Source organism: Phalacrocorax aristotelis, chromosome 1 (assembly GCF_949628215.1).
Source record: "Phalacrocorax aristotelis chromosome 1, bGulAri2.1, whole genome shotgun sequence".
Lineage (NCBI taxonomy): Eukaryota > Metazoa > Chordata > Aves > Suliformes > Phalacrocoracidae > Phalacrocorax > Phalacrocorax aristotelis.
This window is the reverse complement of record NC_134276.1, coordinates 116,706,840-116,725,646: the sequence shown is the minus strand read 5'-3', so window position 1 is coordinate 116,725,646 and position 18,807 is coordinate 116,706,840. Positions and strand designations below refer to the sequence as shown.

Genomic DNA, 18,807 nt, shown 5'->3' with positions numbered 1-18,807 from the left:
AAGAGAACGTAGCTTTGTTTTCCTAGTGAAATGAGTTGTAATGAATAAAGGTTCCTGATTTTCAATCAGCAAGGGCTCCACGCTTTTTTAAACTCCCAAATCACCATACTTAATTATTTTTCTTCCTGTATGATTTATTATTCCAAATATACAGAGTTTTGGGTGGCAAATGTTAGGTGTGTTTTTAAAAGGAAAAAAAATATAGATGCCGAGAAGTTCAAGTGGGGACATGACTACAACATGAAGGAGTGGATCTCACACCAACAGGCATCAGGAAATTCCATGTTTGAAGTTTTACTTCCCTTCTGGCCTCGTTCCTCAATATATTAAAATTGCAAGGCCTGACAGCCATCCCCAGCCCTGTTCTGGGCGCAGAGGGAGAACAGAAAGGGCCCCACGTGGGAGATCGGTCTCCCCTTAGGTGGGAAGATGGGCCTGGACCAGTTGTGGCGTGGCGTGGCGTGGTGTGGCGTGTCCCGCTGCCGCACAGCGCTTGCACAGGAGCCAAAGTGGTGGTAAAATGATGGAATGGTGTCTGCACCCCCAGCCGGCCACCTCCTTCCTTCCCCTGGCCGGCAGCAGGTCCCATCCCAACCACTGAGCCCACTCATGTTTCCCCCGGTGGAGTGAGACCCCGTCCCCACGGCCGGCGGCTGGACAGACGGACCGCCCGTCCCGCCAACTGCCTACTCCGGCCCCTGAGGGGCGGGGCTTCGGCGACGAGGCGGGGCTTAGTAGGATAAGCCGCGCCCCTCGGCCAGCTCGGCCCCGCCCCCCGCCGCGGGGAGGGCGTTGCGCCGGGCTGAGGAAGGAGCTCGCGCGCCTGCGCGCTGCAACAGCCGGTGCGAGCGCGGGGCCGGAAGTGGTGGCGTGCGGGCGGCCGCCATGAGCTTCCTCATCGATTCCAGTATTATGGTCACCTCCCAGGTACCCTGCGGCTGCGCGGCGCGGTGTGTCCCCCTGGCCCGGGAGGGGTGAGTGGGGGGCGAAGTGGCTCCCGCCGCGGCCCGCCCCGTACCCCCCCCCCGCCCGGAAGTGGCCGTTGGGAGCGCGCGGGGGCGGTGCCTGCCGGCGCGCGTGCGTAGCCTGTCAACGCGCGGGGCGTGCGGGGACCCCCGGGGCGGCGGCGGCGGCGGCGGCGGCGGCGGCGGGGGGGAGGGCGTGGAGCAGCGCCAATGGCAGCGGTATGCCGCCTTCCTGCCGGCGCTGCCCCCGCTGCCCGGGCCCCCCGGGGCTCGCCTGCTGAGCGGAGGGGGCTCAGGACTCCGCGCCTGAGTGCAGCGAGGTGGGGAAAAAGCCCCTCGTCGCTGCGAGTTGAGGGGCGCTGGGTTACTAGTTCGCCTCGTTAGGGCCGCCCGCCGTTTCCTATCGTCCAAGCCTCTGTTGCGGGAGAAGATAAGGTGTATGCGCCTTTGGACTGCTTCCTTACGTGTCGCCGTGACCGTTGCTCTCGTGCAATTGCCAAGTGGTTGTTATGCATAAAAAAGTTCAGTAAATGAGGTTGTAGGGAATGGAGCTTTTCTTGTAATACCGCGGCACGTCTATAAACTTAAATTTTCTATTTTGGAACAGACAGGAAAACTCACTTTGCTGTTCTCTATGTAGGACTTATTTTGTTTCTGATGTTCTTCGAGAAGACGTTTGTGTCTTCTACCCCTGCTTTGGTACGGAGGAGTTTGCTTATTTACAACTTTGGAAGATTTTCCATTATATGCTTTAAGGAATCTTAAAAAGACCTCGCTATTTTATCTTAAATGCTTCCATCTCCACTGATCCATCTGTGATTCAGCACTTCCTTCAGCTTTTTCTTTCTGCTGCCATCAAAGTCACCTTTTAACTAGTCTTTGTTTTACACCAGCTGAATTCACCTAGGAGCCCTTTAAACCTTTTCATGTCATCCTCTCTTTATCATTGCGAAGCAGGTTGTGGTCTTAACATACTTGAAATTGTCTTATTGTTTTGTGGGAGGAAACACCCCCTCCTTCATTAACTTCTTTTTGCTAGTAATTTATCTTGTCATTGCATTCTCTTTGACCTTCCTGTCCTCCTTGCTACCCTGCTCTCTCCTCAGTAAGCATCTAGATGCCCTTTCTTCCTGTCGGCCTCTCTGGCAACTGAGATTGTCCAACTGTCTGCTTCTGCCCAAGGGGGATGGTTCTGCTCCCTCATCACTTCCACTTGGCTGAACAGTTATCCTCTTATTTGCACTCCTTCCAGTATTTGCTTTAAATAAGTTTTAACTGAATCACAGAGAGATCTAATAAGCTTCTGAGCTGGTGTGAAATTTTAGTTCTGTAATGAGGAGGGATGAGCTGAGGAAAGAGGACCTTTCCCCTTTCAAACAGCAGTTGGTTATCTTAATAGACTTTCATGCACAACTCTGTAGTTTTCAGGACAGCATTTGGCCATTAGAGGTATAATATCCTCCTACTCAATAATGCTTTGATTTTTCCTCCTGTCATTTGCTTTGCATTCCAAGATCTAACTTATCTAATTGTTTTTCTTTCATTTGTGATGGCAGCTTTGCATCCTCCCATCATCTTCAAAAGTATCAAGTTAGATATTTAAATTGCTGCATGTACTTGTCAAACGCTCAAGAATTTTCTGACTTATATGTCACATTCATCTGCAGTGTTTTAGAGTGTGAACTCTTAAGATAATGTCTTTCAATGCTTTTGTACAGTCCCTAACACAAGGGAAATCTAATCTTTATATATAACTTCCTCTGTTGTTATTGTACTTGATTATTTCCTCATCTCTTTATTTACTTATTTCTTTTTGAAGATTTTTTCTCTACTTTTTTCCTCCTTTACACTGTTAAATGTGGAATTACTTTATGTAAATATCACTTGCTTATCATACGTCTTTGACTTATGACCTGTAGATAGGAGGCTTGTGGAATATATTACCTTTTTCATTTTGCTATCAATTACTTTAAAGTCTGAAGTCCTCCTCAAGCAAGTTTTGCCATCTGTTACCAATCACACACTCAGGTGTGTGTTGAAACTTAACTAAATTTTGTAAATGGCTCTGAGCCATTGAAATGTGAAGTGTTATTGGCTTGTCCTGCTTCACCTATGTTTTCTCTGTGGCTTTCCTGCAATTCCAGGTCATGGTTTGAGGCGTTCAACAGTGTCTTTTCCTTATCTTAGAGATGCTTTTAACACCTTTCTCTCAAAGTGTGTCAAAGTATAACTAGATTTAGTATTAAGACCTCTCCAGAAAAATCAAATGCACTTCTAGTCTGAAAGAAACAGCTGATATTTTAATAAAATTTGCTCATCCCTAGAATACTTCTATGTTGTGGACGTTCAAGTGTTTACTTTTGCCTATGTTACTGTGTTTTCTGTAAGAACTATAAGCTCTAATTCTGTAGATTAGAAGCATGAAACAAGAAGCAACTGAGGAATGCTGAGAACTTGGGAATACAGAAATGGGCTGACTTGACTGGATCTTCTATAAAGCCATAGCCCTCAGTATCTGCTCACTTGAATGTTTAAAGTATTCTTCTCTCCATGGTACCATGGCAAGTTTTAATCTCTTGTGGATCTTGGGTGCTTTGACCCAGCTCTTTTCCTTCCATTTCTTTTCTCTACAGTCAGCAGTGAAGCAGCTCTGTATTTTGCCAGTTGCCTTATACAAATGTAAAGTACTTTATCTCTTCTGCAGGTGCTGTTCTTTGGATTTGGGTGGCTATTCTTCATGCGTAAGCTCTTCAAGGATTATGAGGTGAGAAGGCACCTTTCATTACAATTCTATATCTTTAAAATTACTCCCAGATATAGAAATATTTTGAAAACTGCATCTGGCCTTTTTCCTCTTTAAGTCCTCTTATCTTATTTTTAATTGTCTCTACAGTTGCTTTCTTTTCCATTTCCTCTTGTGCTTCTGTCTTAAAGACTCCTAGATATCTGAGGAAATGGGTTCTCTTGGGGCCAGTGAAAGCTTCCATATTGGCTACTGTTAAATAAATGAAAAAAAGAGGAGGTGCAGGGGAAATAAGAAACTATTTTGCCTTTTGCTTGAGTAAGCCTGCCTTATGTAATTGTAAAATATTTGAGACAAAATCAAATTCAGTGGTAACTGTAAACTTAGTGAGGTGTGTTCATTGTGGCTGAATTGTTTGTGAGGATTGGATGAGACAGAGCATCCTCTTATCCCTAGAGTGATATGACAGAATGTAGTCTAGGTCAGAGATGTCTTAAGTGAGAGCCAGCTTCAGACCTAAAAAGTTTTTTTGTATGGATCTTACTTTTAAATCTGAGGTTAAGACCGAAGAGCTCTGTTAGCAAGGGTCTATCATTAAAGTTGATATAGGGCATCGCATACTTGACATCCCTTCTTTGTAGGCATCTCTGTTAGAAGTGCCAATAGCTGCAATCAGTGTAATCCTGAGCACCTGATGAGTTTGCCCTCTATTCCTGACAGGCTGTTGGTTTCTTCCCGTTTAGATAAAGGGCAAGGTGCCTTGAAGCAAGAGGCCCAGTTGTGTGCCGTTGTACTTTGTGATTTGTTTTTTGTTACCTGAGGGATACCAGCGTGCGTTCTGGGAATGGAAATGGCTGATGCCTCTGGCTTGTTTTCTCCATTGCAGGTGCGACAGTATGTGGTCCAGGTGATCTTCTCTGTGACTTTTGCCTTCTCTTGCACCATGTTTGAACTCATCATCTTTGAGATTTTGGGGGTGCTGAACAGCAGGTGAGTCTGGAAGCTCACTTAAGGACTAGCCTGCCTTGTGTTCAGGCTTCTAAAAGAATGGATTAGTCTTGGGTTGGAGATATTGTGTGAGAAAATTGTCAAAAGCTCAATAAAGGTGTCTGAACAGCAGGATTTGTTTGTTTGACCAAATGTGAGACTAAAAGGCATAATCTCCTGATTTTCCATGCAGTTGCTATTACTGTGGTCTAGGTTCTTGGGTCAAGGCTTTAGTCTTTGACTTTCTCCATTTGTGAAGTTAAAAGAAATGGTTTCTTTTATGGGAGTGTTGTGAAGCTTCAGATCGTGAAGAGCGCTTTTCAGATGTTAAGGACTATAGAAACTATAAGCACTAGTTTTTTTTCTGTGGTAGTCAGAGCAGTGAATAAGATGTGAAGCTAATTATGGAGTGAAAGCTACTTCTGTAATAATACGGTATTTGTGAATCAAAGGCACACCCTCACTTGACACAGGGAGAGGACTTCTACATAAAGGGGATGTTAAAAACTGTCTACTTCAGAAATCAGTAGGAAAGAGAAGGTAGAACAGTAGCACGTAGAGGCTACGTGGGTTTCCTATTTATTCTCTCTCTCATCATACTAGTATAAGAGAGCAGTCAAAGGAGTTGAAAGGCAAGAAGTTCAAAACTGCTAAAAGGTAATGTTAGTTCTGACTGTATGTTATTAATCTGTAGAGCTTGCAGCCAGAGAGGTCACTGAGGAGAATGCTTTTATCAGCTTCAGTAAAGGGCTGGACATCAATATAGAGGAAAATGTTTGTTTCTGAATTAACTAGGAAAAAGTATCAGGGATCCTCATAATTTCTCCTTCCCTGAGGGATAAAGAAGAGATAAGTTAATATTGGGAACAGGACATGTATTTTTCTATTCAAGCTAAGTGAAAAGTCAGTTCAGCCAAGACGAATCTCATCTGCAAATCTCCTTTGGTCAGAGATGTATTGATCATTTTGATTTTTATGTGTATTTTTAAGTTCTTGCTTTGCAGTGTCTTGCACATGAGACAACTCACTTTGAAGCAAAACACGTTGAATTATGAACATTAAATATTTTTAACCTTTTTAATTTGAATTAGCCCTTTTTTGACTCAGCTACTCACTACAAAATTAATTACTGCTTATACTTAGTTTTGATTTACTGCTCAGTTAGATAAGGAATAAATCAAACTAATCATGCTGCAACCAGCAGTAGTTACCATAGAAGATATGATATTTGATAAAATAGCTCAATGTGTTTTTCTGGATAGTTGTTAATTTTGAAATACACATTCTTGAGCTCTGTATTAAAAACAAAACCCCAAAACAAACAACCCTTCCTCCCCAGCCCAAACAGTAAGGTCCATATGCTAGGCCAATATTGTCCAATGTTTGATGTAGTTGAAAGGATTGCATTGATGTGAGATTGTCTTTGAGAAATTTGTTGTATTATGATAGTGTGCTAATCAGTATTTTGGCTTTATTTTAGCTCTCGATATTTTCACTGGAAGCTGAACCTGTGTGTCATTTTGCTCATCCTAGTCTTCATGGTACCCTTCTACATTGGTTACTTTGTTGTGAGCAATATCAGATTATGTGAGTACTTGGTTTATGGCAGTGGGGCTGCTAACTTGAGACTGCATGTAGAGTTGAGAAATAACTTTTCTGAGAGGGACATATGTTGGTCACTATCCCCGTAGCTCCTTCCCTCCTCTGCCTTTTTTTCTGGCTAGGTAACTTCTCTTTGGAACTTAATGCTTTAGCATGAACTGTTTATTGAGATACTTGACGTGACCTTAACAAATGTAGCTTTTCTTTATGGATTCCAACAAAGTTGAGCACTTTAGAGTAATGTTAGTGGATTTTGTTCATTTAAAATTTTAAGCTTGCAGTCAAATCCTGGAACCCTTGGCAAGGCTGTGTTGTTCTGCTAGGGGTTAAAAGAAATGAGGCAGAGAAGCTCAATAAATCACTTTTGCTTTTTTTGCTTACTGTTGCCTGGGTGAGGCCTCTTCCATGCACTAAAGGACATTTACCCATGAGCTGTTGATATTAATTGCTTTTTTGTGTTAAGCTTAGGCATGTAGGTTCTGGGTATTAAATGTGTAGTGTTAGTATGAAGATGAAGTTTCCAAGTTTCATATTCAGGGTCACACACGAAAGATGCAGCTGAGTGATCCCTGTTTGTAGCACAGCCCTCTATGCACCCATCGGGGAAAGCCAGAGTGTTGTGTTGCTGTGTTAGCTCTTGCAAATGGTGGTGGCTCAAGTAGCTTGTACTGTAGGAAGTGAAGGGGTGCATACTGCTAGCTGTAGCTCTGTCAGTTGATACCTGTTTTGGCCACCTGTGCTCAAAGCAGCATTTGGACCAATGTAGCAATTTTGCAAGCTAGAAAAAGCCCTAAAGAAATAATATGTATAAAATACTGTTTTTTCCTCTCCCTTAGTGCACAGACAGAAACTGCTTTTTGCTTGTGTCCTCTGGTTGACGTTCATGTATTTCTTCTGGAAGTTGGGGGATCCATTTCCTATCCTCAGCCCAAAACATGGTGAGTTTCATACTCTTGCTCATTCCTTCCCTCCTATAAATAGGCTTTATCTCACTTTTATCTTGGAGCTGTTATTATGTTATCTGAGCTCTACAGTTGGGACTGTAGAAAGTAGCTATTGCAACAGAGGGTCTGCTCTGTTTGATATCTGCGATCTGAAGGTTGTCAGGCTGACAGAAATGCGTGGATACATCTGGTTTATTTGCATTAGTTTTCTTTTAGTACCACAGCAAAACTTTAGGGAAGTGAATGAGTCCTAACTGAACCTAGGGTTTGTTAGAACACAGTGTACTACTTGAGGGCACAAAAACTTCATCTCCACAGAAACTTGATCATAATTTTTACTCACTTGTTTCTTGTCTTGTGGAGACTAATTAATTTAAGCAGAGAATTGATAATCAATCCTTCATCTGACTTTTTCAGTCAGGTTATTGTTTCTTGTGACTGAAATCAGATCATTTTAGCATAGGTGGCTATCCAGTTGACAAAACATGGCAGGGTGCCTAAACACCAGAGCTGTATAGACTGTAGCCAGTAACATGTCTGGCGGTGTGTGTGCTGCCAGAAGGTACAGCTTCGTATACTGCCTGACCCCAGAGGCAGCACAGTTGCGTGGTACTAGAATGTCAGTTGTTAAGTCCTGCTGATGACAGAGCTATTTATGTGCAGAATTAGCTTGGGTATCTCTGCATTGCAGTCATGGAACCAAGAGTATTTATAGTGTGAAGATACTGTGTACACTTGGGCTAGTTTGGGTCCAACAGAGCTTGTTAGCATGTGCCTAACTGTACTGAATCCTTCAGGCACGTAAATGTGCCAAAGGATTTACAACACTGTAGAACCAAATTATTTGTCACCTGGGTTTCCTGTGTAACTTATGTTGTCCTTATCCCCTGCACTGGAATATTGTTTGTATATTGTTCTCAACAGGTAAAATTCAGTCAGTTTCACTCAAATTGGTGAATACGTCTGCCTGCATAGATAACTGTCAGCTTAATCTTTCTGATCTCTAAGAGGCTACTTTGTACTAATCTGTAAGAGAAGAAATGAAGGATACCAACTGCTGTAGGGTCAGCTCACCCTTCCATCTGTGAGCCTAAAACTTTCCTAAGAGAAAGCGTGTATCTGTGTTTTGTAATTATGTCATTTGCCACTGAAATACAACAGCTAGTATATAGAGCAGATCCCTTTGCTCAGTGTTTCATTGCCAAGAAAAACAAGTATTCACTTTGAGTTGCAGAAGGTGCTTGAGTTGGCAGAATATAATAACCCAATGGGTACTTAGCCATGGGGTTTAGATAATCCTCTTCAGATGTCTGAAAAGGTTTGGTGAAGCTGCAGAACAACTGCAGATTTCCAGAACTGGTAGCGGGGCGTTTTCTATTTTTAACTTCTGCTTTACAGGATGATACCTCCACTTAACAGTTGTACAGTGCCTTGTCCTCCCAGATGTAGAGACAAGGTTAGAGCAAAGGATTTCTAGGTTTTTTTTCCCCTGATGCGCTGCATGTACTGACAAGGCTGCTGCAGGGCTTTTGTGTGGTGGTGGCCCAATTCAGGCAGGTAGGATCCTGTTGTGTAGTGACGTGTGACAGGAGGCCATACTTAATGAGCCCCTCATGCTGCAGTATATTGCCTGTGGTGTCTTTCTTGGTGTGCCCCAGCCTGCTGACCTGCATAGTGGTGTGCTGCAGCTGGGGAATGCGCCATCATGCAGGCTCTGAGTCAGGAGCCCTAGCTGGTCTGCAGTTTGTTCAATAGACCTGAGTTTGGGAGCTCATAGTAAAGGAAGGCTATGTTCTACTCAGTTACATACTAGTATTCTAATAAAACTCTTATCTTCATCTGAGTTTATAAAGCATTCATTGTATCTGACCTGATCACAAGAGTAGAGTTGCCGTGAGTGTTATGGGGTAACATTGCTTTAACCAGTGAAATGTCATGTCATTTTGAAGGCACCTCTGTTTTAACTGCTGCTGTCTGTCAGTGTGTGGGGCAAAAGGCCAGTGTATTGTAGCACATTCTGTAGCTGGTGTAAATCTCTATGCAGCTGCACATGACTGGGTGTCTCAGTCTCCTTTTGTGAAGTCTTTTTGCCTTGTTTTCATCATATATTCCCCTTCTCTGAAGCATGAAATGTGGCTTGGCGCTTGGCCATCTCAGCTTTGCAATCATGTAAGCTCCAAATGTGCTGTGTGTGGCAGCTGCTCTGTAACTAGCTCCCTAAAAAGTGAGTTATGTTCAGTAGTACATGGCACTGTATCCTGAGAAGACGGGTTGAAGTCTGTGTTTGATGGCTGAGAAAAACAAATGCAGCTTCAGTGCTTGGTGTTGGTTACAGCACAGGCTTAGTGTTCATGCTGTATTATGTCATATACATTTTAGAGCCCACTTGGTGCTCAGGTGGAATGCCTTAGTGTTGGTCACCTCAATGATGTGTGTGTGTCCACAAGATCAATACTGAAGAGCCAGGAGCAGCATAAGCTTTCCATGCTGTCATAACTCCACTGTCCTACAAGAACAAATAGCATTTGATCTGGAGGGGTTGCCTCTAATGACAATTGAGAGGATAGGGCATCCCCTCTATGGTCCAGACACTTTTTGGGCCAGTTTGCCAGGACTAACTGTTTTGGTAACTCTGATCCTGGTTATTGCAGCAGTGGCTTTGTGGAAGATGCCTCCTTTATAGGATCTGGTGGGTGATCTGTGTTCCCACCTCAGCAAAGTGCACTCACTGATGTTTAATTTAGAAACAAAATGTTGACTGTTAATCCCCTCTAGATCTGTCTCAAGCTTCTTCACTGCTAGAGTTTCCCAATCCTGTTTTTTTAAGCATGATAAAGTGCTTTCTGAGGGAGACTTTCTTTTTTTTTTTTGTAGCCTCTGTTTGTACTTCATATTACCTCTGGTCGTTGCAGTGGGAAGGCAGCTGGATTCATTCAGCAGTTCTGTGTGTTATATTGTGAAGGCACCAACTGTGGAGCACAGCAAAGAGAGCAAGGTTACTAATGCCATGTTTTTCTTCTCTTAGGAATCCTGTCTATAGAACAGCTCATCAGCCGTGTGGGTGTGATTGGAGTGACACTCATGGCTTTGCTGTCAGGATTTGGGGCTGTCAACTGTCCATACACTTACATGTCCTACTTTCTCAGGTAACTGCAGCCTTGTGAAATATTTTGTCCACCTTTTTGAAATTATTCTTCTGCTTTTCCTGTGGCAATGACGAGGCTTTTCATAACTTTTTTCCTGAACCTAGCTGTTGCCATGTCTACATGCTAGAACTGTTTCCGTTGCTGAAGCATATTCTACTCGTGCAGGCTTCTCTGTTCTTTGTTTCATGGGCATGTGCATATTTCCTGTGAAATGGGATAGCAGGTCTAACTGGGTGTCTTCGTTTTGCAGGAATGTGACAGATGCAGATATTCTGGCTTTGGAGCGACGACTCCTTCAGACTATGGATATGATTGTTAGCAAGAAAAAAAGGTGAGAAGGCAGTAGTGGTCAGTATGGTATAAGACAGTTCTTGAAATTACCAAAATTACAGGTCCTGTCAGTGCTACATGTTCCCGTGAAACAGGTGGCTGATTGCATTGAGCTGTATGGTGTTTCATTCTGGCCTGATGCACAACTTTGGCGTTTTTTTTCCCAGACATGTGCACTAAATTGAACCCTTTCTTATTGTAGTGGCACAGATTAGGCTTCCAACACAAATTGTAATTCTCTGACGGCAGCTTGACTAGTCTGTAAGATGGGCACCTTTCTCTCCCGATGAGTAAGGGACCCTTAAGCCACCACAGCTGGCGTGCTCTGACGGTTTCAGTACAGCAATTGGTTCATACATATTGAGTAGTCTCCTTCTCTGTGGATCTGGTGCTTCCTGATGAAAGCTGAAGCAGGCTAGTGAGCTGGTGTGGACACAGCTACATCCTTGCAAATGACAAGGTTTACGTTAGTTAAGTTTTACAGAATTGCAAAACATCTCTGATGAGAATGTAGTGTTAGTGTACAAGTGTGTCATCAGAACTCTGCTTTTGTTGGTTCAGCTTATTCTGTGTACCCCAAGGAAAAAAGCTACTTTCAGAAACAATGTAATTTCATTTACACTGAAAAGATTTTTGTGTGCTGTTACAAATGATGTATTACATGCCTTAGTAGTTGTGTGGAATAAATATACCATAGTCACTTCAAAAGTTTGACTGTCTGACGCTGAATCCTCACAGCAGTCCCCCAGACTTTACTTTTGGCGCACTGATATTTTAATGCTACCTTTTAATTTATGACAAGGGAGGTTTTGGGTAGTCTAACGTAGCTGAATCGCATGTCACCAGTGTGCATATCTGCTGATCAGTATTAGGATATGAAAGTGCAGTTAAAGCATAACTTTTTGTCTTCCACTTTGAAAATGTTGGGTGGTGAACAAATGTTAACTCAGTATTTATGGTCATGTGTGAGGCGGTAAGTAGTGAGAAAATTTAATTGCTCAGGTTTAATTGGTTCAATTGACTAGGAGCCTACTAAAATACTGGCTTTGGAGTTAAAATATATTGTGTAGTGCTGCTTCTGCCTCTGCTCGTTTGTTGTCTACAGTGGTTTTGGACCTCTGGTCCAGGGAGGGTGACGTTGGGGTAAAAGTAAGGATGTCTGGGACTTGTAAATGACTAGTACTTTCTTGCCTTCTTGTGGCCAGAAAATCTTCTGAATATAGCAGCTTTCTAGCCATTATGAAGAGCCAAGTAAAGTGTGTTAATCACTTGGGAATTATATTAAAGTTCATGTATTTGTGTCTAAAAAGAAAGCAAAAACCCCAAACAAAAAAAAAAAACCCCAAAAACTAGTCTCAGAAGTGTGCAAGAAACAGCAGAAACTTGAGTTCTGTAGATTTTGTTCTTTTTTTTTTTGCTTGTGCAGGGAGCAGTGGCTTCTGTAATTGGAGTCTTTGCTCATATATAGCAGAACTTAAAAAGTTAGATTTGTATCCTTCCAAACGCAATCCAAATTGCTTGGCAGAACAAGCGGAAATAGCGGTATTTTACAACGTAGGGTAAACACCATAGTTCCATAAACTGTCAGTTACTTGCTGGCCACGTTTTCAGTACTACTCATAACTCAGAACTTCTCAGTGCACACAAGGGTTATAAGGCAATAGAACATAAAGCTTCTTTTGTTTTCTTTGCTGATACTGATATTTCTTCTCATCCCACTGCTTATTGATACTGGCTTCCTTGTCAGTAGGAGATAGTTGTTGAAAGGTGTTTTCCCTGATGCTTTTTGCACCTGAATTATTGTTCTCTGCTTTCTGAGTGAAATCAAGTAAAGCCTTATGGAAGCTCGCCTCTAAGGTTGGCAGGTTCTTTATAGTCATCCTTGCAGGTATGACATTACTAAGCCTCAGGTTTGAAATGCCTAGATTCTGTGATACCATTGCTTTATTTTGCTTCATGTTAAGAGTCAAATCAGCCTATGTGATGTAGATATATCACATATCTACACAGGCAAAGTGTGTGGCTTTTGCCTGTGGATGCTTTCTGTGAGGTGTTGAGAACTCGTAACTGCTGTGTGGGTACAGAGACCCCTGTCACATCTCAGAAGAAAAGGTTTGCCTTTGTATGCTTATAGCCTTGCGCTTCACCTTGACGTAACTGCGCTTTTGCTGCATTGCTGTGGTTCGTTTCAGATGGAATGTGTGAAGCAGGTACTGGGAAGAAAGCAAGGATTAAAAATGCAATTCTTATATTTGGCAGCTATCAGGATTAATTGAATCATTCTGAGATTTCTGTTATTTGTAGTTTGTGGCCATATGTGCTTTTATGTATGTTATGTGGGGTGCCCCAAGAGTGTTTCTTTTGCTGAATGTGAAGGAGTAGTGATTTGATTTTTTTTTTTTATTACACTGCTTATCAACAACCTTGAAGAGGGCTCAGTGCCAAATGTAGCAATAATGGCTGCAGCTACAAGAAAGGGCCTAAACACTGTCGAATCATGGATTGCCCTGGCAATCCTATGAATAGTTTTCAGCTTAGGAGTGGATTCCTGGCTCGCAAATTTCAATGGGGAGAAATGTGAGGGAATGAGGCCAGAAGCCAGGACTGCTCGTGGGGATTATGCTGCAGTGCACATGGGAGTGTGAGGGACAATATGCAGCTGCTGCTGTAGTGTTGGAATTAACTTTAGGAGCCACGTTCAGATCGCCTGAAGCATCCAGTGGTTCAGTCCAATAATGGATTTATGTGCTTCTGCTTTATAACAGCTTGTCATGCAGCCCAGTAGTGAGTGACAACATATCAGAGAGTGCTGCTGCATACCATCCAGTGCTCACAGTTGTGTGGAGGAGGGAGGAGAAGGTTCAGTGATAAAGAAGAGGTGTTCAAGGGGAGAGAGGAGCATGAGGAATCTTCGAGTTTCTGAACTTGAGATAGGAGAGTCATATGTTTGAGGAAGGGAAAGTGACTAATCATATGATTGAGGAATCTATTGGAATTTTTATTTTTAAGGGGGTTTAAATCCCTTTAAGGATTGAAGCAGGATCCTGAATGGAGGTCTTGAAGTGTCTCACTGAATCTCACTTGATTAGATCTGGGCTCTACTCCAGAGCTAATCAAGATAATGTTGTGAAGCAAGATCGGTGCTTGGGGGAAAAAATGGCAGGGCATCTGTTTGCAGTGAATTCAGTTTAACAGTGTCTTCTCAGGAACTGTGTTTTGGGGTTTTTTTTGTTTTGATTTTTTTATAAAAATACTTTATTCATAAGGACTTCTGTTTTCTGTTTTTTCACAGGATAGCAGTGGCTCATAGGACAATGTTCCAGAGAGGAGAAGTTCATAACAAACCCAGTGGCTTCTGGGGAATGATAAAAAGTGTTACAACATCTGTTGCAGGCAGTGAAAGTATCCTTCATCAGCACACTGGCGCCTGCCTTGGGAGGTGGCTCCAGCTTTCTTCTGTTTTGAAAGGAGAGTGTTAGTTGGGCTGGTTACAAAGCGTTTGTTTCAACATGTTTGAGCAGTCTGAGCAAAAGGCTTAATGTCTCCTGGGAGGTTTGCTCTCTAACACTGTGTTCCCTGACCTTTCGCCCAGGGATTGGACACATGGTTTTACTGTGACACAGTCAGAAGTCATATGCTGCTGCCCTACACTATAAACATGCTGTTGTATCACCATGGTTGGGGTGTACAGCAGGTCGTAGGACAGATGTGCACACTTACGGTGTCACACTGCAGATGTCTACCCTATCACATCACTGACACGGGAGGCAACTTTCTATTCTGATGTATCCTCTGCTTGTATGACTGACCTGCATGCATATTTTCCTGATAACTTGAAATACGCCTCTCCAGGATGGAGAACCTTTGACGTACTTGAGCAAACCAACAGGGTTGGCTGAGGTGCTGGAACAATTGCCTAGCCTACAGTTGGCGTTCTGGCCACGTTGTAAGGCTGCGAGGAAAAAGAAGGGCAGGAAGCAACTTAGTGACAAAAATTGTTCTTTTGATATAGGCTAGGCACTGGTGCTATACCAGTGTGACAAAGGTGGATAGGAACAGGTGAGCAGAAGTTGTTCTGCCTGTGTGAAAGGAACCTGTTGGGAGTTACAAGGGTCTGTATTTCTCTAACTTACAGTTGCCCGCCAACAGTTTCTGCCAGACTACCTGAAGTGTGCAGTTTGCATATTTAAGGCTGAGGATTCTTCTTCCTCTCCTTTCCCACTAGCTCTTAAAACCAGAATTTGGCTATTAGACTAGACTCTTCATAATAATCACTATCTCTTGGAGCAGTTACTCAACAGTTTCGTTTAAGAAAATGTGAGAGTGACATATGATGGTGCACTTCATTGACAAGGGACACTGATCAAAGTGGAGCAGCAGTCTTTGAGAGCTCTGGTTCTATTCTGCAATATGTTCCCCAGGCAGAGGAATAAAGAGCTTGTTGCATGACTGCCTAAATACTGCGTACCTTCTTAAAATGGAGTAGTGTGCCATATAGGTATGCTTGAGATTTCTTTGGGTGCAGTATTAACAAGGAGCATTAAGACCGAACCAAAAAGCTCATCGGATCAAAAAAGTGGTCAAACCATTAAATGTGGCCCTTGGGCTAAAGGTGGGGAATTTTGTTTTTAATTAGGAATTTGTGATGTATTCTAGCCTTGACTATGCTGGTTTGCCAGATCTGTCCCTTATCCAGCAAGAAGTGGATGCCCTAGAAGAGCTGAGTCGGCAGCTTTTTCTGGAAACTGCGGACTTGCATGCAACAAAGGTACACAGCAAAGTAACTGCCTGGATGGGTGTTGGGAGGCTGGAGTAGTTTGAAAGAGAACGTATGTTATGAGAAATTGAAAGCTGTTCAGCAGGTAAACATGGAAATGTTGTGATGTGGTGGAGTGAGGATCTGTTTCTTTAATTTGGGGTCCAGATGCATACTGGAGTATGCTCCATGTCCCTAAAGCCATTCAGAAACTTTTGAATTAAAACTTTTGAATTCAGAAACATTTGAATTAAGAGGTATAGAGGTATGAAGCTATGTTTGCTACTGTTGGTGCTCCATTAAAATTTTGTGTTGTGGGTGATTGTAGAAATGATATATTTTTGTTTGTGTTCTATTCCCCCTCCCTCCTTTTGTATTTCCAGGAGAGAATAGAATACTCCAAAACTTTCCAGGGAAAATACTTCAATTTTTTGGGTTATTTTTTCTCCATCTATTGTGTCTGGAAGATCTTCATGGTATGTGAATGTTTAATGCATTTTATGTGGACATATGCAAATGTCACCCCCTGCATAAAGTATTCTACACATGTGGTTCATGAAGTAATGCTCCAGTTACCTTATAAGCCTGTTTCTGGAAATCCTGAAACAAACTGGCCCTTGGTTGAAATAAAGCTCTGGATCTGCCTTTTCGGATAGAGCATTAGACAAGCAATTCTTACATGTGTGCATTTTCCACTTTCTTAGGCAATCCTGTCGCCCCCTGCGCGTTGATGATACAAAGTAACAGTCATGCATGTATCTTGTGTAACAGTGAGGTGTGTTTTTGTTTTCTTGTTTAAATGTAAATCCATCTTTCTCTTGCAGGCAACCATCAACATTGTATTTGACCGTGTGGGGAAGACTGATCCTGTCACAAGAGGAATTGAAATCACTGTAAATTATCTGGGAATTCAGTTTGATGTAAGACTGTATTAACTCTTAACAGCCTTTTCAGCAATTCCTGTCTTATCTAGATAAAATCATATTGCTCACAGGGAGAGAGCGATAGAGCCCTGAGAATCTCATTGACTTCTGACTTACTGAGGAAGAAGGGAAGGTGCACCATGAATTTGCTTTCACACTGATTTTTATGTTGGGATGGTAATGTGGTCTTGCCAGAGGGGCAATGATTTGCTTGTTTGTTTTGGGCAAATGGAAATATGTTAGTCAGCTTGCTTAGATTAATACATTTCGCTATGGAGTAATGATGTTTGCTTGTGCACATAGATGTTCTGTCATTTACACTTTTTAAATATATCCCTCTGAATATGGGGGTCTTTGTGATTGGAATAAGCTAAATCTGTTTATCTCGTGTGTTTGGAGTGAAAAATATATTTGTGAAAAGTCTGTTATGTAAACCTGTCTACAGTGGATATCTGTACAATTAGGAAATAAAAAGGCCCTGAAGAATTGGCAGCTATACAATGTGTTGTAAATGGGGTTTGCGTTAGAGATTTAACTGTATTCTTCTTGTTGATACAGGTGAAGTTCTGGTCTCAGCACATTTCCTTTATTCTTGTTGGAATAATCATTGTTACCTCTATCAGAGGATTGTTAATTACACTCACAAAGGTAAGAGCCAGGACTCTTATGTGGTTTTGGATCAGGGAAGCTGTTATCAGATCTTTAACTTTAGATGGGACAAATACTGTATAAACTTTCAATACATGTTTGTTTTAAATATCTGGTTATAAATACTTGAAGAGGGAGGAAGGGAGGGAAAAATACCTTCTGCAGTATATTTTCTCACTCAGTCTCTATTGTTGTTAACTGTTGGGAAGAGATGTAGATGTTAAATGAGATGTTAGATGTGAGCAAGGGTTCAAAATGATGCTGTAGCCAGAGCTTATTAGTAAGGTTGATGAGGTGTTGATTAAAAGAATTTAGATTGCTTAATTTGAGCTCCTGGTAGGACTGGAAAGGCATTAACTCCAGAGACATGTGACTCACTGTCTTGACCTGGCTTTTGGTACCTAAGCTTAAAACTTCGATATGTATTGTTATGACTTTCACCACATGGCGTCACTGGCTTAGGGAGATTCATGTTTAAGACTAAGACTGCAGATTTCTGAAAGTAGGGTACAAGCACCCTCTGAGAAAGTATGCTGTTTATTGTTTTTTTTTTTTTTTAAATGAAAAGGTATTGAATGGTTTGTACTTTTCATGCTGTCCTAAGGCACGTCAGACTTATCTGCCTGCTTATTTCCTGTGCTTTTTTCTTTTTTTTACCCCCTAGTTCTTCTATGCCATTTCCAGCAGCAAGTCCTCCAATGTTATTGTTCTGCTTTTAGCACAGATAATGGTGAGTATGTGGAACCATGGGCACGCCCATATGCATTTATGCATGCATACGTATTTGTGTGTGTGTACATATACACATCATAAAATCTTTGTGTGCTGACCCATGTTAGCCACATAGCCAACTGTGAAACTACTCCCTCTTTTTTAATTTACAGGGTATGTACTTTGTGTCCTCAGTGCTCCTGATCCGGATGAGTATGCCTCTAGAGTATCGCACTATTATTACAGAAGTCCTGGGAGAGCTCCAGTTCAACTTCTATCATCGTTGGTTTGATGTGATATTCCTTGTTAGTGCACTGTCCAGTATCCTCTTTCTTTATTTAGCCCACAAACAAGCCCCAGAAAAGCATATGGCCCTCTAAGTGAGGACTGCAGTCACGTGCTGCTCTCTGTCCTTTCAACTGCACTGCTGCAACTCCTGTGGACTGAAAAACTTGGGAAAGCCAGGACTATTCTGTATGTTCCAGCAGTGTAACTGGCTCTTTGAACTTCCACACATGTCATCATCAAGCTCTGTGGCTCATTTTGTTAAGGTGCCACAGCTTGAAGGAAAGGGGATGCACTTATTGAATGTGAGATAGTTCATTGCCAAGGAATAATGGCACTCCTTGGTACACCAATATCTGGGGGCATCGGAACTTGCATAGTAGGTTGAGGTAAAACCTCTTACTGTTGGAAGATGATCTTCATAGAAGGCACCAAGGAAATGTGATTTTTCTTTTGAAAATCAATCAACTTATGATTGGGATTCAGAGGACAGCAGTTCTGGAGTTGAATGTTTGAGTCTGTGGAATTAAATAAGCTTTTGTAATATCTCGTGCAAGCAGCACAGTTGTTTTTTGTCAGACTCAAAGATTTGGCTGGAAGTGAGCTAGAAGGTGGCTAGGATTTGCTGCCTGACAGAGGTGAAGTGGAGAAAATTTCACTCCATTTCTGTATGGAGTGTATGCTAGTGTGTATCACTGGTACCTACTATCCCTAGGAGATGGAGATTAGCTTTCTATTGCCAAGTGTTATGTTTTTTCTCCCTGCAT

General features: G+C 42.3%; 1 protein-coding gene across 3 annotated transcripts; it reads left to right on the top strand.

Annotated features, from left to right (window-relative positions):
- Positions 1-715: 715 nt before the first annotated feature.
- On the top strand, positions 716-18,586 carry LOC142061485 (Golgi pH regulator). Of its 3 annotated transcripts, none has more exons than XM_075102620.1 (14): positions 716-927; positions 3,670-3,729; positions 4,595-4,698; positions 6,176-6,282; positions 7,134-7,235; positions 10,267-10,387; positions 10,638-10,718; positions 14,010-14,119; positions 15,397-15,485; positions 15,857-15,949; positions 16,298-16,393; positions 16,955-17,044; positions 17,709-17,774; positions 17,929-18,586. In XM_075102620.1, the coding sequence occupies exons 1-14, from the start codon at positions 886-888 to the stop codon at positions 18,133-18,135; spliced, it is 1,368 nt and encodes a 455-aa protein (XP_074958721.1). In that variant the 5' UTR covers positions 716-885; the 3' UTR covers positions 18,136-18,586. The 3 variants fall into 3 exon arrangements, with proteins under 3 accessions (XP_074958721.1, XP_074958712.1, XP_074958731.1); XM_075102611.1 differs by having other exon boundaries at positions 786-927; positions 14,010-14,156; positions 15,374-15,485; XM_075102630.1 differs by lacking the exon at positions 3,670-3,729 and having other exon boundaries at positions 788-927.
- Positions 18,587-18,807: the final 221 nt, after the last annotated feature.